Source organism: Crocodylus siamensis, chromosome 8, assembly GCF_052110815.1.
Source record: "Crocodylus siamensis isolate JL-2025a chromosome 8, ASM5211081v1, whole genome shotgun sequence".
In the NCBI taxonomy this organism is placed as follows: Eukaryota; Metazoa; Chordata; order Crocodylia; family Crocodylidae; genus Crocodylus; species Crocodylus siamensis.
In genome coordinates, this window is record NC_143402.1 from 72,041,175 (window position 1) to 72,058,569 (window position 17,395).

General features: G+C 46.6%; 1 protein-coding gene across 1 annotated transcript in view; it reads left to right on the forward strand.

The window, feature by feature from the left end:
• Positions 1-2,778: 2,778 nt before the first annotated feature.
• The window catches only part of ANKFN1 (ankyrin repeat and fibronectin type III domain containing 1), a 95,407-nt gene continuing 80,790 nt past the window's right edge, over positions 2,779-17,395 (forward strand). The window contains exons 1-2 of the mRNA XM_090059687.1: positions 2,779-2,855; positions 16,593-16,797. Of these exons, the coding sequence (XP_089915813.1) occupies positions 16,609-16,797 (189 nt within the window). The 5' untranslated portion in view covers positions 2,779-2,855; positions 16,593-16,608. The remainder of the gene's footprint in view (positions 2,856-16,592; positions 16,798-17,395) is intronic.

Genomic DNA, 17,395 nt, shown 5'->3' on the forward strand with positions numbered 1-17,395 from the left:
CTGACAGCAAAGACAAGTCACTCCTGCCTCTGTGATGAGCTCGAGTGTGCTATTCAGAAGCACGCCCGGCCCGCTTGCTCGCTCCTGTACCACACATGCATCAAATCCTGGAAATCCAGCAGCGCGCTCACTATAGTACAATTCTGATCACAGGCCAATATGCTTCCCCGGGATGGGGAGCCTGAGAGTGGCTCTGAGCATCCATTTGATGAGTGGGCTGGACAGGCTCCTGGGCTGAGCCCACAGGCAATACAGACAAGTTTCCAAAGTCAGGCTGGAGTTGTTACTGGCACTGCACAAGTCCTGCAGAGTAGATCAACAGCGATTTCTCTATAATTGTTCATCTCCCGGGAGGCTTATGGAGTGTTGCGGCCTTCAAAGCTTTTTCAGGTACTTCAGAGCATGCTATGTGTATCACGCACTCTGGGGCAAAGGTTGTAGGGACTCTAGTACCTGTTGGGTGCCAATGAAGAACTCAAACGGACAGCGCACTGTTCATTTTCTTTGGGCTACAAGGAAGGAAAAAGTGCGAGTCCCCTCGGTGCAATGGTCGAGTCATTTCCAATAAAAGGTGATTCCTGCTGTGGCCCTGCAGGCTGTCCGCCGTGGGGATGCAAAGCCATGGGGCTTCCCAGAGCTAGGGGGCCGTGTCTAGTTTGCCGTGCCTGTAGAGGCTGTTTCAGTGCTGGCCGATTGGTTCCTCCAGCCACACCTCAGCGCCACGATCTGTTTTGTGCAGTTTGCCTACGGCCTCGCTTGCCAGTCACAGTGGTTATGCTCTTTGCAGATCACTGTCCCAGTGGGCAGTTGCTAGGTTACAAGCTCCATCCTTCAGTCTCCAGCTAGGTTTGCCCTCCACCTGGTTCATTAGTAGCACAGCAGCCCGTCTCTCTCTGCCCAGTCCCTTCCTGTACTCGGGTCCCTGCTGCTCTCCAGAGACCTTCTTCAGAAAACTGATTTTATACCAGATTTTTACTGTGGTTCGGTCAGCTGGGAGGAGCAAGAAGAATTGCTGCAACTGGTACAGCAGGGTCATCATCTGATTGCAAGAGCACGAAAGAAGCAGTCCTGATTGCACTCAGTAGTCACATAATCGCACTTGGCAAGTCCTAGTTGCAGGATGACTTGCAGGTGGTGGGGTTGGGTATTTTCACCATATGTGCTCAAAGCCTGGGGTGTTTTGTTAGACAAATACTCCAGAGATCATTGTTTTGACTAACAGCTGGAGATGGGCCCAAGCCGTGCATCAAACACCTGAAAATCCAGTGGGTGTGCTTTTTGATCCGAGTGTTTGGTCCAGGTCCAGATTGATTATCAGTGTTGGGTTAATGAAGACTCAAAGAACATAATTGGATAAATACAGCTTTTGCTACTGCAAGGCCCCTGGCTGTTGCCACTCAGGGCTGAAATCAAGGGCTCTGTTCAGCCCTCCAGCTGCAGGAGGGGTAAGCACAAACCCCCCCATGTCATGCAGAAACCTCAAACCTGAGGCTGGATTTTGCGCTCGGCTGTGGTGGCCTAAGGACAGGGTACTAAGCAAGCACGGCTCACTTTGAAATGCAGAAGAATCAAAGCCACTTCCCATTTCCAAGAGCTGCTCAACATGATTCAAGAACAGGTTTCACCCAGAGTGATCCCAGTGAGTCAGAGAAGCTACTCCAGGCTCCCGGTGATAGCCCTGAGGTGTCTCAGACTCGGCGCGTCTTTACTATCCATATTAGAGGCAACGGGCAATGACAAACCTGAACCGAGTGCCTACAGCCTCTCTGAATTTTGTTCTGTTGCTAGGTGCCTGCTAGGACTTTTGCCTCTTCGCCACAGAGGCAATCCTGCAGAAGGCTTTACTTACCTAATTTGGTTTATCTTCGGTTCACCACAACCATATTTTTAGCATTCTGAGGTTTTGCAGCCTTCTAACCTGTCTTGACTTTGTAATATGTGACTGCTTTGTTTTGCTTTTTGTGCAGAAATTGGGATTTACATTTTCTTCTGGAGATCTTAAAAAGCTCATTTGCAAATATTGCTATTTTACTGTCACCAGAAATATTTACAGATTAATTCCTGGAATTTTAAGCGTCATTGGAGGGGGCAGGTTCCCCCCAGTTTAATACCCTTTACAGATAACCTGTTCATGCTGGGAGCTTTCAAATGATCTTGCAGATGTCCCATAGCTATGGATGTGGTTGCTGCTTTTGTTGCTATGATTGCAGACAGCTGTGTTGGTAGCTTGAAGAAGGAAGAAAGAGTACATCACATGCAATCTTGTAGCACTGGACACAGTGTAGGGCTATGATTATTTTTTCTTTTATTAATTTTTAACATAAAATTAGTTGCTTTCAGGTGGCTGCATTAATCTTTTGTGTGTGTTCGGACTTTGTGAGGATAGATTACAATTGCAGTTTTGTTGACTCTGGGCAGTGATTACTTGCTCTACTTGCATGCTGTGCTGCTGATCATTTTTAAGAGACACAACAGGCTAAGAGCACATAGAAGTCATGGCATCTTTGACTACAGAAGCAAGAGCCTTAGATACCGGTCATTACTATAGCTGCAGTGCTAAGTGTACAAGTCCTGTTAAGGCATCAGATGTTTTACCTATGCTGTTACGTTGTTTGCTTCTATTTTTTGTTTGCTCATTGTTCAGCACTGAGATGTATCTGTGATCTTGGACTTCACTAATTGCTTATGGTAAGCTTTTTCATTTCTGATTGTTTATACAGTATAAAAAAGAGATTCATTTGTTCCGCCTGGAGGTTGAACCAGACGAGAAAGCAAACCCAATGTGATTTATTGAATGAAGATAGTGGACAATTACCAACAACTTGTTCACATTTTGCCTCATACAGCCTAATCTGGTAAGTCACATCTAATTTTCTAATGCATATGTACTGTAGCTATTACCTGGAGAATGAAATGAGTTCATAAACAGATGCATAAACATGTGTGTTACTGTGTGGTTTCTCATTTTCTGCGTGTGTCTTTGTACAATCTTGCAAAGTTGATGCTTGTACATTTGTACTGTGTTTGTCTGGCTTGTGCATGCAGCATGTACATGTGTTACATATAACAAACAAATCTATAATTCAGGTCTTTCCCACTCTGAGCTGATTTTAGAAACGGTGCATGAATATTTCAGCAGTGTTCCCCAAGACACAAAAGATGTTTACAAGGGTATGTTGTTTGTATTTAATTATATTTAAAATCTACTTTTAAAGTGTGTGCCTGTTGGAAAAGGCTACTTTAGCACAACTAGAAACCTGACTGTAAAGGTTAGGTGATGTGGTGGCCAGTAGGGAACTTCTACCTCCTGGCTTCTTATTATGTGCTGAATTAGGGTGATAATAGTGAGAATTAGACTCTGTACGAGGTGATTATTACAAGCACAGTAGCACAGGAGACGGTTTCCCCAGTGATTTAGACATTTGTTGCTGAAACCGTAGCCATAAGCATTTTTAAACATGGTTTTTAATTCTTAGCAAAGCGAACCACCGACTGTGCCTGTTGCAACGTGAGCAGTTCTGCACACTGCCCAGCACAGCTCTGTCTAAGCCTCACCAACCTTGCAGCTCATTTTACAATTGTGTGCTTGCCCTGCTCCGAGAAGCACTTGCCACTTGGGTCACGTATTGTGATGTGCACAGAGATCTCTTCTGAGCCACGCTGAAATCACCTGGCTCATTTAATCAGTGACCTAAACTAAGATCTGTGCAGGGGGGGTCTAGAGGTGAAGGTCTGGCACATATATCGACCCAGTGCCCAACCTAGCGCCAACTAGATGAGCCTTTTGTAATACCCGTTTTCGTAGCAGCAATCATTCACCTTCCACGTTAGCACGTCTTCAGTCTGCTATATGTTAAATACTCAAAGGTATGTGGAATTTCAGTGGAAATGATGCACATTTTTCTTTTTCGCTTGACTGGTAAGAGGGGAGCATGGTTATGAAACGCAACCTGCATACATTTCTTATCAAGGGGTCTAAACCATGGTCGTATAGGATAGCTTAGATCTTAACTATGTTTTTATCAGCCAATTTAAATACAGATTTGGAGAGCTCATGAATCACAGAATCAGATGGGTGAGAGCTGGAGAGATCCTGTAAAATATCAAAGCCACCTCCTTTCCCATTCAGGATTGTTTCTTGTTGTACATTTACTAATGACTTTGCTCAATCGAGTTTACTCTGCTTCCCTTGGGAATCAGCTCTGTGCCTTAGATCATGCTGATATAAAGTTTTCCCTGGCTACATAACTCAGGTATTCCCTCTTCTTTTTTCACCCTATGGCCCCTGTTTGCATACATACCATCTTAAATACCATAACCTGTTATGATGTCTTGGAGTTTACAGAATACTGTATTAATATGGTGGTTGTCAGAACTACAGTGAATTTAAAATATGCTGTTTTCTATTATTATATGTGTGTTTAGTATTGAATCCATGTAAGTCTTTGTATCTGTGGTGTTTCCTATGTAGAAGGTAGCCCACGGAGAATTTTTAGGTCACGATGATGTATTAGAGGAGCGGTGCGGACACTAATATAGCCACATAAAGAAGGTGCCATCGGTTTTGTCACTGAATCATTGCGAGTTTTACATTCGGCCCTCAGGCTCCTGACTTCTGGGATGAGGAAAAACACCCAAGAGGTCCTGTGGTGACAACATGTCTTTGACTCCTAAAGGCTTCATGTCCCTTGCACTTGTGTTTCAGTAATAAAAGAGTAGCTGTGGCCTCCCTGGGGAATATGGAGGTCCTATCATTATAGTTGCTGAAAGGGTACCATTGGTACCTGTGACCTTGTGGTCTGTCCGTATATGGGTTACGGTGACTCGAGTCATACAGCCTTGTTCAGTTATCCATTCTCAGCAATCCCATTAAAGGGTAAAGAGTGTGCGGTTGCAGGGAAGATCTAGGTGGAGTTTCTATTTGAAAAATTAGCTGTACCATAGAGGAAGGGAAGAAGTATTTTGGTGCGGTGCTAGTCCTTCCTTGGCTGAGGAGAAGCCAGTAGCTCTTCAGGTGGGTGGGTGATCGGCGCCTGGGACCGCGGGATACCGGCTGACAGAGCAGCTGGCAGGAGTCATTTGTTCTGTCCTTTCCCTTGTGCTTTTCAGTAGAAAGGGAAAAAAATAGAGGATGTTCTCTACCTACCAGAGAAGCAATGGCAACCGAGCCAGATGCTTCTGGTGCTCCTAAAGAGTCGACAGAAACCACCTAAGGCTCAGGTTGCCACTGAGCAGCAATGACAGGAAGCACCAACAACGGGAGAAGTGAGCCCCAGGGAGTCTCACCAGGCAGCTTTGGGCAGGCTTGGTCCTGGGTTGATAAAGGTAGAGCCAGGAAGTAATACTGAGGACTTTCTAAGTGGCCAGTACTGCTGGTTGGAAATGTTGACTTGTGTGGCCACTACAGCACCATTTTTGATGATGGAAGAGGCCCTGCTGATGTCCCAAGCCTTGAGCACCCAGTTATCTGGTTGTATCTCAAGATAAAGACTGTCTTTTTAAGCAGACTAGGAGCATCTTCAGAGGCATACCATTACTGCTTCCTGATGAAACCCTTTCCCTGCAGAGTATGCCTGTGTGTATTGGCCTGGGAGTTGGAGGGCCTGCAGGTATCCAGAGGTGAGTACAGTACGGAGAACCATGGACCTGGTGGAGCGATTTCTGCTGCTCCTCTGGGAGGCCACAGCTTGAGTGGATTAGGCTAAGGTGCACTGATGCTCCTATAAAGGGTGAGCATTGGGACCTGGGGGACTGCCTGTTCACCAGAGTGCCCCAAGGGATGACAAGGCCCAGTGATCACAAACTCCTGCAAGACCGTTTTAGGCTGGACATAAGGAAAAACTTCTTTATGGTCCAAGCCCCCATAGCCTGGAATAGGTTCCCTCCAGAGGCGGTGCAAGCACCTACTCCGGACTCCTTTAAGAAATGTTTGGACATCAACCTTGCTGGGATCCTTTGACCCCAGCTGACTTCCTGCCCCTGGGGCAGGGGGCCGGACTCAATGATCTTCCGAGGTCCCTTCCAGCCCTGATGTCTGTGATATCTATGAAGTCTATGAAATAGACTTAGAAACTTCTCAGGTACCTGACTGTAGGGTCAAGAAAGAATTTTTCCCTTCAGTTCAAACTGGCAAAGATCACGAGGCATTTTGCCTTATCCTGCAGTGGGAGGTATGGTTCTCTCCCTAAGATCTGAGCATATGTAACCTCTGCTGTTGCAGTGGCCAAGGCATTAATAGCCCTTCTAGTCTCCCCTCTTTTCCCATAGCAAGTTGTAGAGTTGTTCTTACTTCCAAAATGTTTTGCATCTCATGTGCAAGAGGGAGCAGAGCTGAAGACCCTGTGTCCCCCCGTCCCCTTGGATAAATCATCACCTGTGAATGCAGGAGACTGGACTCCATGACCCAGGGCTCAGGCAGAGAATAACGCAGTCCTTTGTCAGACACCTGGATGCTCTGAAAGGTTTCTGAACAACACAGCAGGAGCAGCGAGGAAATTCTGGCCATGCGATAAGTCTCAACACACCTAAAGAGTTCCCGTGGATGGAGTACAGTCATGGGAGGAGCTGTTTCAGCCAAAAGTCAGCGAGGCCAGGGTCCCCTGAAAGAGTCGCATCAACCAGCTTTGGGGGCGGACTCCCCCAAGGTGCGTCAAGCATGGAGGGGAGGCACTGACGGCTGAGAATTTGAAGTGGGCGATTGGCCCTGAGAAACAGGGAGTCCTGTGCATGAAGGACAGCTATCCCAGGACAAAGCCAAGAGAAGTTTCTAATCTGTTAATGCGCATTGCTCCGCTTAGTGTTCGGGAGGCTTTTGGAAGTTTATAGGGGTTTTTTGTTGCTGTTTGAAGAGTAACCTGTGCCTTTAAGAAGGGTCTGAACAGACTTGGTACATATTGTTAGTTCAGCAGCTCTGCAGTACTTGCACTTTTTTCCTGAGGCTGTATTGGCATCTTAGTGATTTGTTTTTACCAGGCCTTATTCTAGTTTCACGACGCTGAAATTCTCCCGAGGTCGAGGGACCCGACATGCAAATTCTCCGTCTCTAAACCGGGGGTTAGCATATACCCAGTGCAGTGCTCAACAGTCAGAGTTCATGGAAAACCAGCATTGCTGGCACCCCCTTCACAGAAGAGCTGTCTGCCACCAAGAGAGATACGAATGCCTAACAGAAGAGAAAGGGTTGTGGTCGGGGTGGTCTCCTGCTGGTCCAAAATAGCCTGAATTTGGTCACTTTCCAGGCATGCTGCAAAAGACATCTGTTCAGTTGTGTTTCTGGAGAGGCATGCAGGTATGCTTCCTGGAGCAACGTAGGGGTGGAAGAGAGATTTTCTTGTAGGAGTCAGGCTGGCAGAGTTTCTTTTTTTTTTATGATTATTTTAATCATAGGTAGGGTTTTCTTGCAATACTAATTGTGTGTTGCAATACTAATTTTATAAGTTAGGGAGCCTATAGCCTCATACAGGTGTATTTTTAGTATTTCAATATGAAGAAATAGCTACTGACATCTCCCATGTCATCTTCCTCTCTATGAATAACTCCTCTTCAGCTGTTGTGCTCTCCATAAATAGCTTTGGGTAGCTGCTGACTGATCGATATGCAGGTGGTTTGGCAGTGAATAGCTATCCAAGTAGTTACTTGGTCCTGATAATCGGTGGTCATGCTGTTGGCTTGAGTTCTTTGAAGGAGCGGGCACCATTGCTTGTTCCTAATTAGTAAAACAACAGTACTGCTAGGACTGAGATGCCCCCCTGGGTACAAGAGGTGCTTGATTTGCTCAGAGTGAATACGCCTGATCCTTTTACCTTCTTTTTGTTCTTGAATCATTTGTGAACAGATCCTCGTTTCTGTGAATAGTTGACAGATTTCTCAGGAGTTGGGTGCTCACATCCTATTGACTTCCTACTTGCCCAAATTGTTTTCAAGCTCTGGATGGTTTATGATGGCGCCACAAAAGCAAGTAAACTAATGCATAAGTAACGGCAGAGAACACTCTTGCTTGTGCTTGAGCACCGTTGGAAACATGCAAATGCAAGTATTTGCATTCCTTAATCATGTAAGCAAAAATCCTTTCATGCAAAACGAGCAAACAAGACAGGAAGCAAACATGGTGGAACCAAACTGCAGGTCTGCAATCAAAAACCTGGTCCAGCATTTGCAGGATCCAAACAGGCTGCAGCTTCTTTGTTCCTGGAAAGGTTCAGGTTAACAGAAATGCATTGACTAAAGCTTATCACAGCATGCGCGTGACCTGCTAATGCCAGGACTGATGTTCTGATACCTCCCCAGTGAGCCGTCTTGTGCCTTGGCCTTCAAAGTCCATAGCAAAGAACCTGGAATATTTATATACAAAAACTTCAGCGTTCTGAACTCCTAAAAAGAGAAAGAAGTCCAACTGTTTTTTCTAAAGCAATCGTAACTTTGCTGAATGCTATGCAGTGGCAAGTATGTTAGAGCTATGGTTGTACTGTGCTTGCGTTGTACTTCTGAGGGCTGATCATCAGCTGGTGCAAACTGCCGTCTTACAGGAGCAACCAGGTTCAGGTCTCCTCCTCTGGTCTCTTGCTCTTCTCATTTCCTTTTGTTGCTCTTTTTCTCTGCACCCTTTTTCTGGCGCTCTTTTTTTGGTGCGTTTTGCGCTCTCTGTGTCGTTCTCACACCTTCCCACTCCTGTTTCTTTTCTTAAATGTGCACACATCCTGCTGTTAAGTTGCTTGGCTTTCAGAACTCCTCGGTGAGCATTCCTGAAGAGCCCGTTTTCCTCTTGAGACCGGAGGGGCTGCTTGACAGGTGGAGGTGGCACCAGCCTTTCCTGCTGGGGTGGGGGGGCTGCAGTGGGCTAGGCGAAAAAATTGGAGGGACTGCAAAGGCGGGACATGGGCCAGGCTGGGAGCGCCCTGCCTCTGCAGGCAGGAGCAGGGCAGGCTTGGCTGTGCGAGGCGGGAGGCAGGGGGGCTTGGATGGGGCGGCACTGGGAGGGGTGGTTGTGGGGGGCTAAGGTGAATTTAGGGGTGGCTATAGCCCCCCCCCCCCCCAACCTTCCCAGCACTGCTCCTGCTGACCGGGTTATTCAATTGTCAGCCATGCAGGTAAGGAGACTCCTGCGGCAGCTGAGGAACAGAGGGCTACCTATGAAATTAGAAACCTAATACAGAATGCTCCATAAATAAAATAAATTGGTAGAAATGTTCACCTCCTTTGAACCCCTCTCAAAGGTTTTAATCTGAGATCTGTTCTGACACGGGCCTCTGTCTTGGCTTTTTTTTTTAATTTTCTTCCCTAAAGAGAGCAAGATGCTTCTCCCTTCATCCATTACACTCCCCCGGACCCATTTGTTTTTTTGTGGTGCACACTACACTTCCTCCCATGACAGCCAGATCTTTTCCAAGCCTCTTCAGGTGCTTGTCTTTCAAGTCAGTTGCTCTCCTTTCTTTCCTTGTCCCTTGTGGCAGTGTCCATTGCAAAACCAGCTATGGGATTTTTCCATCCTGGTCACATAGCCAAGCCATGTCATTCTCCTGTAGTATAGCAGTCCGGACATCAAGTCTGTTCCCATTATATTCTTCCCATCTACATCTGAGATGCTGTCACGCCCGTGCACTTTTTGAGATGTGTCATAGGCATCTGTGATGAAACGGTGTCAAAGCATTCATCAGGCCAGAGTTTTTGGTGATACCTTTTATTGGACCAACTGTGTAGTTGGGAGACAAGGTTTGCCTAGCTTTCAGGAACATACGGCCCTTCCTCAGGTCTCAGGGAGAAGCAGACACAGCAAGCAATGCTTATTGATATTATCTTTAATATCCCCTTGGTCATACACCAACTGCCTGTGCTCAACAGGGAGGACCGCTCAGGAAGTGAGATGAGTTTGGTTGGACCTTCCCGACCCAGTGCATTGGTCCTCCTGGAGTTTCTGTTTTGCAAGAGTCATTTTTTTTGCTAGCATGAGTGCCTCCCTCTATTTTCCCCTAATCTTCATATTAAGGTATGTAAAGGAGACATATCCAAGAGTCTCTTAAAAGTGTTGGATTAGCTGCTCCCTGCAGCCAACTGTTTGTCCCCCAGATGATGGGTTTCAGGCCCAGGGTTAGGTGACCGCCTGCAAGTTGCCTAGTCCTGAGATAAAAAAGCAGTGACCAGCTTAGTTACATAGAGAGAAAGAGAAGGATGCCGAGATGGAGACCTGCAAGGAGCAGGTAAGCCGCAGCAAAGGGTCCTGAATCGGGTGAAAAGACCTGGAGGATTGTCAAGTAGCGAGAGCTGCTGCAGTTGTGTTGGACAGTTTTGGTATTGAGAAATAAAGCAATCCCTGCAGACAGGGGCTGAAAACCTGCCCCCACTGGGGGTTTTGTGTTGCCTTGCTGGCTGCTTGCAGGTTCCCTGTCACTTGTAATTGTTGTTTTTCCATACACGTAAAGCAGTTGGATACTGGTGGCCAGGCTGACCTTTGTTTTAGACAGAGAATGGCAAAATGAGAACAAACGAAGGAAAATTGGCTTTTCTCTGCCAGCCTTTGCCCAGCATGAAAAGAGCTGCCTGTCCCTGCCTTAGAGATTTAAAGGTTCAATATACAGACAGATCTTCTGAGTTTTATGTAACAGGGGTGTGCTTAGCTATCTTTTAATCAGAATTTTTTAAGGGTGCCTGGGGTGTCTTCCCCCCCCTTGTTTTGGGTGTATGTAGTGTGGATAATGGCATGGATAGATGTGTCTCACATTTAAGGACTCAGTTTCTTACAGCTGAATGATTATGGGATAATTTTAACTTAAAAAAAAAACAAAAAAAACATTTCTAGTCCACATGCTTTCAAAGAAAAGCTTAAAAATGTGGCTCTGCATCAACTTGAGCAGCTCCAAAAACCAGAAAGCAAATAAGAAGAAATCAAAATACACGGCTTAAAAATACCCTCAGATTTGTTTTAAACCATCTCACGACTCTAGGGATACATGACCCATGAACTGTGAATTTTAAGGGAGTGAAAATGCTAGAGGCCTTGCAGGTACCTTCTGGAGGAACACGCTGATACTGAATGCAGCACGTGGCACCAAACAGAGATACGGGCGATGCTGGTCCTGCCGGTGACCTGCTCTGTGGCCTTCAGCATGTCACTTGGTGTCTTTTTGCCCCTTGTCCTCTCTTGCCTTTTTTTGGCTGGTCCATTCAGCCTGTAAAGTCTCAAGAGGGTTTCTCTCACTGTGTCTCTGTACAGCGTATCATGCACTGGGGCTCCGGTCTCGGTTGGGTCACGACACCAATAATCAGTAAGATGTCAAATGAAAAAGCCAGGAGCTCCAAAAACCACCTCCTTCTCAAATCACCACCACTCTCTGAACAGGCAGCTCTCCTTCATAACCTGAAGCTGTGAAGGAGAAGGTCCTGTTGGCTTGTAATTTTGCACCTTTCCGGACATCTTCCAGGAAGAGCAGTATCCCTGTGCCACCATCCTCCGGGTCCTTAAATATTACATTTGTATTACTAGAGAATATCTTTAAACTACAGGCTGCTCGTGAGAGTTCATTCTGTAAGTGAATCATCCCATGGCTCACAGAGAGTTGTAGCAGAGTACAACTGAACCGGGTCTGAAGGTGTTATTTCAGCACTAGGACGTAAAAACTCTGCTCTCGGTGGGTGTTTGTTTGCCGAGTCCTTCCTATTCTTTACACGTAGCATTTGGGATGGTTTCTCCTTGTGCGCGTCTGGTGTAAAGGAAGAGCCGTCCATTAGGGACAGGAGGTAAAGCAGCTATCAGAGGGAGCCCTGCGCAGGTCAGCATGCAGCTTTGTAGGAGAGCGGAGAGCAGGGTGGCACGGGAGTGCTCCAGAGGGATTTTTACCCTGAGTCTGAGTGACAGAACAAAATTGCTTTGGGTAAATTGCTGAGCCGCTGCTAAATTCTGCTAATAGCAGGCAATTGCAGAAAATTAAGGTCTCTGGGGGGCAAAATAACAGATCCAGCCATTTCTTGAAACTCATCGAAAGACGTTCCTTTAACCATAATTGTACTAAGAGATTCTAAAAGGGGCTAATATGAGCACAGCCTTCTGGCCATTTTTAAAACCATCGTGTTTCACCAAACACCTTCTCTTGTGCTTGCCATTAACCCTCTAATTGATCTAGTCGCTGTGTCAGTGAAGATGACAATTTGGGTATTTGCTGTCAAAACTCAGCACCTGCCCCCACCCCCCGGACTGCTTGGACAAAGGGGTGTTGAGAGTGCCGATAACTTCAGTGTGATTTCACCGTGGGGGCAGAGATGATTTACGGAGCCTGCACATCTCTGCCATAGACTGTGCAGACTGAGCTGCAGGCAGTGAGTTGTGCTGGGATGTGACCGGGGTAAATCCCTGAGTACAGGGATCCAGCCGGGGACGTGAACAGTCAAAGCTACCACAGCATCGCAGGTTGGGTAGTCCCCTGTCTTGCAGCCTGGAGGGAGGGTCTTTTCTTTTCCCACCTCCCCTGGTTCTACAGAAGCCGCTAAACCTGGCTACGCATTGCACTGCTCAGGGGAACGGGGTGGGAAAGGAGGTGGGGAGTGAACAGCGAGTCCCTTTATTGTCAATAGGAAAGATTGCCCAGTATTTCAGATACGCTTCTGCGGCCGTAGCTGGGGCTCACTGGTGTGTTAATGGCAGTATATGATGTTTGCAAGTTCCTTGCTCCGGTGCCCGGGGCACCAAACTGTCATTTGAGAGACCTGGGTTCTTTTTACTGCCTTTGCCGCTAATCTGCTGGGCTCTGTTGCTCTCTCTGCTTCAGTCTCCTCTGCCAGCCTTTGTCTGTCTCTGGACAGGGGACTCTCCCTGTGTGTCTCAACAGTGCTGAGTGATTGCAGGTGGGTCTTCTACTGAGATACAAATAGTAATTAAAAAGCAAGCGGTTGTGTGCTGTGCCCTAGTGCGGGGAACCTCACCAATAAGTGTATATCTTCCCCCATATGCTCAGAGAAAGACAATCCAAGACCACTGTAGGGCTGCAGCTCCATGAAGCCTCCAAGGGCCTGCTTCTTGCCACATCCATTTTTGCTCATTAGCTCCAAGGACGTGGCTTGCCCAGATGGCTATGCTTCAGTTGGTACACGTCAGCACTCTGATTTAACAAAGGGATCTCCCTGTCACATACCCCAATTATCACCGGGCTCTTGGCATATGCATCTCATTCAGGCACCCTGTTTCTTTGCAGTACCTCGTTAGCTCAGAAAATGTGCGAAGTTATTGGTAATCAGATCCTTTCGTGTTCGGCCTGTCCAAATGATAATGGAAGAGTTAAAGGACTCATGAGACTTGGTGTTGACTTCAGTCTTAAAGGCAAATTATGCCAAAGGCTAACCTCAGTAACAGGGCAAAAGTTTAATAGAGGCTTTTATGACGGTAAATGGTATAGCTGATTGGCGGGTCCTGATCCCGAACGTCTCCTTGCACAGGATTTAGGCTGAGAGTCCACAGCAACAAATAGTTGCACAACTTCCACTGTAATTCACTTCACTTCTTGCCTGGCAACCAGAGGTTGAAAGAAAGCAAGCTTGGGAGCATCAGCTTCTCTAGACCACCACCGTATCTCTTCCAAATGTGGGTCTGGTGCCTTGCGCATTAATGGATCTCCGTGTTTGGAAGGGAAGTGTTGGGTGGGGGGGAGTTATACCTTGGCTTATACCCACTTTTTATCCCATGTGGACTGCTGTGGGGGTTGTACGTGTTTACCCAAATTCTCCTCTGTAATTTTCAGCCTCACCACGTTGCATCCTTTTTGACAGGTGTAAGCTTTTCAGCTGCCAGAGGAAATGCTCTATAGACTTCCTACTGTAAGCCGAGGGAGCAGTTCAGAATCCTCTGCTGTGAAAAGCAGCAGGCAAATGGGAAAGGTGCAGCGTCAGAATAAATGTAACAGCCATTCAAAAGATCCTAATACTGAAAGATGCCTGGTACCACAGAACGTAGAAAATATCACTGCTTCCATTTTCACAAATGCCTAGGGACTAGCCAAGGGCACTGCCAAATTTTCTGAAGTGCCGTACAAAAAAGCAGAGGCATTTCTTGTCTCTTTGGAGTGTAAGCTCTTCAAGATAAGGTAGAAGATGCTGGGGACAAGAAAGGAGCACAATGGTCAAGCAAAGCGTGCCTGTTCGTTATGCAAAGGCTAGCAGGAAGGCTCAAAATCCTGGATGTATTTGACTTATAAAACATACTCTGCCATAGCCTAGGCATTTGTTGGTCATGGGCTTGTTAGACTAAAAAGGCTGTTACAACCTGAATTGTGGCAGGGGAAAAGGAGCAACAGCAGTTTTGCTTTTCTAAGGTTTTGGGGTGTGAGCCTGAAACCCAAATGCAGCAAAGTATCCCATTCCCAGGCCCTGAGATCTGTTGATGCCAACAGGATGGTGGCATTCCTGCATGACTAAGTGTAAGCCAGTGGTCCATGTGCATTACATGTGCTTCTCTCAGCCGGCCCCCGTTGGATGCAAATCTGTTATGGTCCCAGCTACGTAACCCTCGTTCATAGCTCCACAGGTCCATGCACCGAGGCTCTGGGTTGGGTTCAAGCCCTTGAGACAGGCACGAGAGTCTTGCCAGCATATTTCCTGTGAACAAGTTTGGCAGGACTGAAACAAAGGGATCTCCCTTTCGCTACTACCCATATCAAAGGGAGTTTTGCCATTAATTTCTGTGACTGTAGGAGCAGCACTTGCACCTCCGCCGTGAACACCCTGTTACTAGGGACCTACCTAAGTAACAGTGAGATAATGGGTTTTTTGTAGCCCGCTTGCGGCACCCAGAGCCACCTTCATTCAGTCTCTGTCTCTACCGCAGGCTGGTTGATTTTGCAGGACATTTCAGCCAACACCAGATTTCCCAGCTGTTTTCTGTGATTTCCACAAAATGTGCAAAACCAAAATTTAGGTAGGTCCCTACCTATCACTGATTTTAGAGGACCTACTCAGCCATAAAAATTGCATATGACTTAAACACAGCATCAAACTGTGATCAGACCGCTAACAATCTTGGCTTGTGTGATTGCAGTATTTTTGTGCATACAATAAAAATACCAAATTGGAGCTGTTTTTCACTGGTTTTAGTATTTTTAATGCATTTTAACCCATTAGGTCCTTTCCTGAGTTATTTGATTCTGCTGTCAGGTTTTGTAAAAGCTGTGACGCTTCAAGGACTTTATCTGGAGTTATCGACTTATGTTCAGGGGGAAAAGCTTTTTATTCCTAAAACTGAACCTGGAAATAAAAGGTCCTGCAGGGTTAGTTTACCAATCCCACCTTGTTCCCACCAGGACCCTCTTGTGCCAGGTGCTGTTCAAACACCGAACAAAGAGCCAGAGTTTAACATCCAAGTATAAGAAAAGATATAGCTGATTGCTACAGACAGATAAGGGAGCACAGGGAAACTGGAAGATGATGGGCAGCAGTCATAGCACATCAGGAGCCCAGTGGCTGTCAATATTTTTGCCAGCATCACAGCAACGGGAGTTTTAAGAAGGGTGCTGAAGTAGCTCTGCAGAAGTTTTTAAGGACTTCCTCCAAGGGATGGGGGCAGCATGAGTGTGACGGTCAGCACACGCCTAGAGCGTGGAGAAGCAGCTTGTATTTGGTGAGAAAGAAGTGAGGACCAAAGAAGAGATGTATAGAAAGGTGCGACAGGATCAAGGAAATGGGCTTAGAGGCTGATTATTTGGGCAGGTTTCTGACTGGGTCTCAGCTTACACTTGAGCATGTACCTATGTGCAGTAGCGGTGATTGAATTATTAGAAATGAAGGTCACCACAGCATCTGGAATAACTGCAGTGACTTCAGTGCCATGACTCCAGATTTACTTTGGCCTAGCTCAGAAGAGAGTTTGGCCCAGTGCATTAAAAGAGGCCACTTTGGCTTCTTGTATCAGACTCCTAATAGCTTCCTTCAGAATGGATGCTCAACATAGACACCCCATCCTAGGTGTAGATATGAATCTGGAGCAACCCATTTGGTTTCAAGAGTTGTTAAAAATAAAATGCTTTAGCAAAATGAAGAGGATGGTCATGTGCTGTAAATGCAGGATAAAACCCTCTCCCCAATTCCCAGACTTCATTTGATCTTTACCAGAATTATTTCCCTCGAAGAGAATCATTTAATCCACCAGGTATCACATCTTTTATTCCTCACATCTACTATCAGTTGCTCATAGTATTCCCATTAGACCTTAAATGCAGGGGGCTGCAAGCGAGAGAGGAACAGTGGAAAAAACCCTGGTCAGACCCAGTTCACTCTCCCTTTCAGCATCCACTCTTTGCCGCTGTGTGACACAGGAGACTGGGCAAGGTGGACCTATGATCTGACCCAGTACCCGGCAGTTCTTATGCGGTTGCCTCCGATCTCTCCGTGCCCGCTGAAATCAGTGGGACTATACTGCCAGAAACAACAACCTGCCATGCAAAATCTTCAAAATGTGGCCCTAAATATTCTTGATTTCCCAACAGATGTGTAGGTGGCCAGAATTTGTGGAAAGTTATGTGGCGTCTGAGTTGCGCAGGGTGGGTTACAATGGCGTAGTTTGAATGGCTAACACAAGTGGAGCAACCCCGTGTCACATGGCTGCATTGCCTTCTTTCTAGGACCTGCCACGTGAACATGACGCAGCAGATGCAGAACTTGAATCTTTCCCAGATGAAAAAGAGCAGCAGCGGACCGTCTTCTCCGAACGCTGCGAAACGGCTCTACCGAAACCTCTCCGAGAAGCTGAAGGGGAGTCACGCATCCTTCGACGAAGCATATTTCAGAGCCAGATCAGATAGACTCAGTCTCCGGAAGACTTCAGTGGTAACTACTTCATGCTTATCAAACTATCCATTTGCTACTCTCATTGATTTCACCTATGTCTCCTAAATCACTTTCCTTCAAAGTTGTGCCTTTTCCTAACTCCTCATCTGCATTTTGTTTGTTTGTGGGCCCCCTCCACACGCGCGATGACTCCCAGCTTCACAAGCACAAAAAGTCCTACAGATAGGAATTGCTCCAGTAGCAAGTGCTGTGCTTGGAAATCAGCTGTTGGGGTGGCAGGGGTTGCTTTTTCCTTGTGGTCTAGATTGTGCTACCTTTCTCACAGTTGCTTCCAGGAGTAAGGGCTCGTACGAGTAAACATGACAGAATCTGGCCTTACGTAGCTGAAAAATGCCTACATTGGACCCAGAGGAAATAATTTTTGATCGGGGCATCCCAAAGAGTCTAGCTGAGGCATCAACTTTTCTAAACAACGGAGGAAGTGAAACTCATCTACGTAGTGATGCAATGAAAGGCAAGTTGGGTGCTGTGGTGTTGGCACTAGATAGGGATCTAGATCAGGAGAAGCAAGGATTACTTGCCTCCCCCCCACACAAAAAAAACCACGCAAAAATCAAGGCTTTTGGCTTGGGACCTG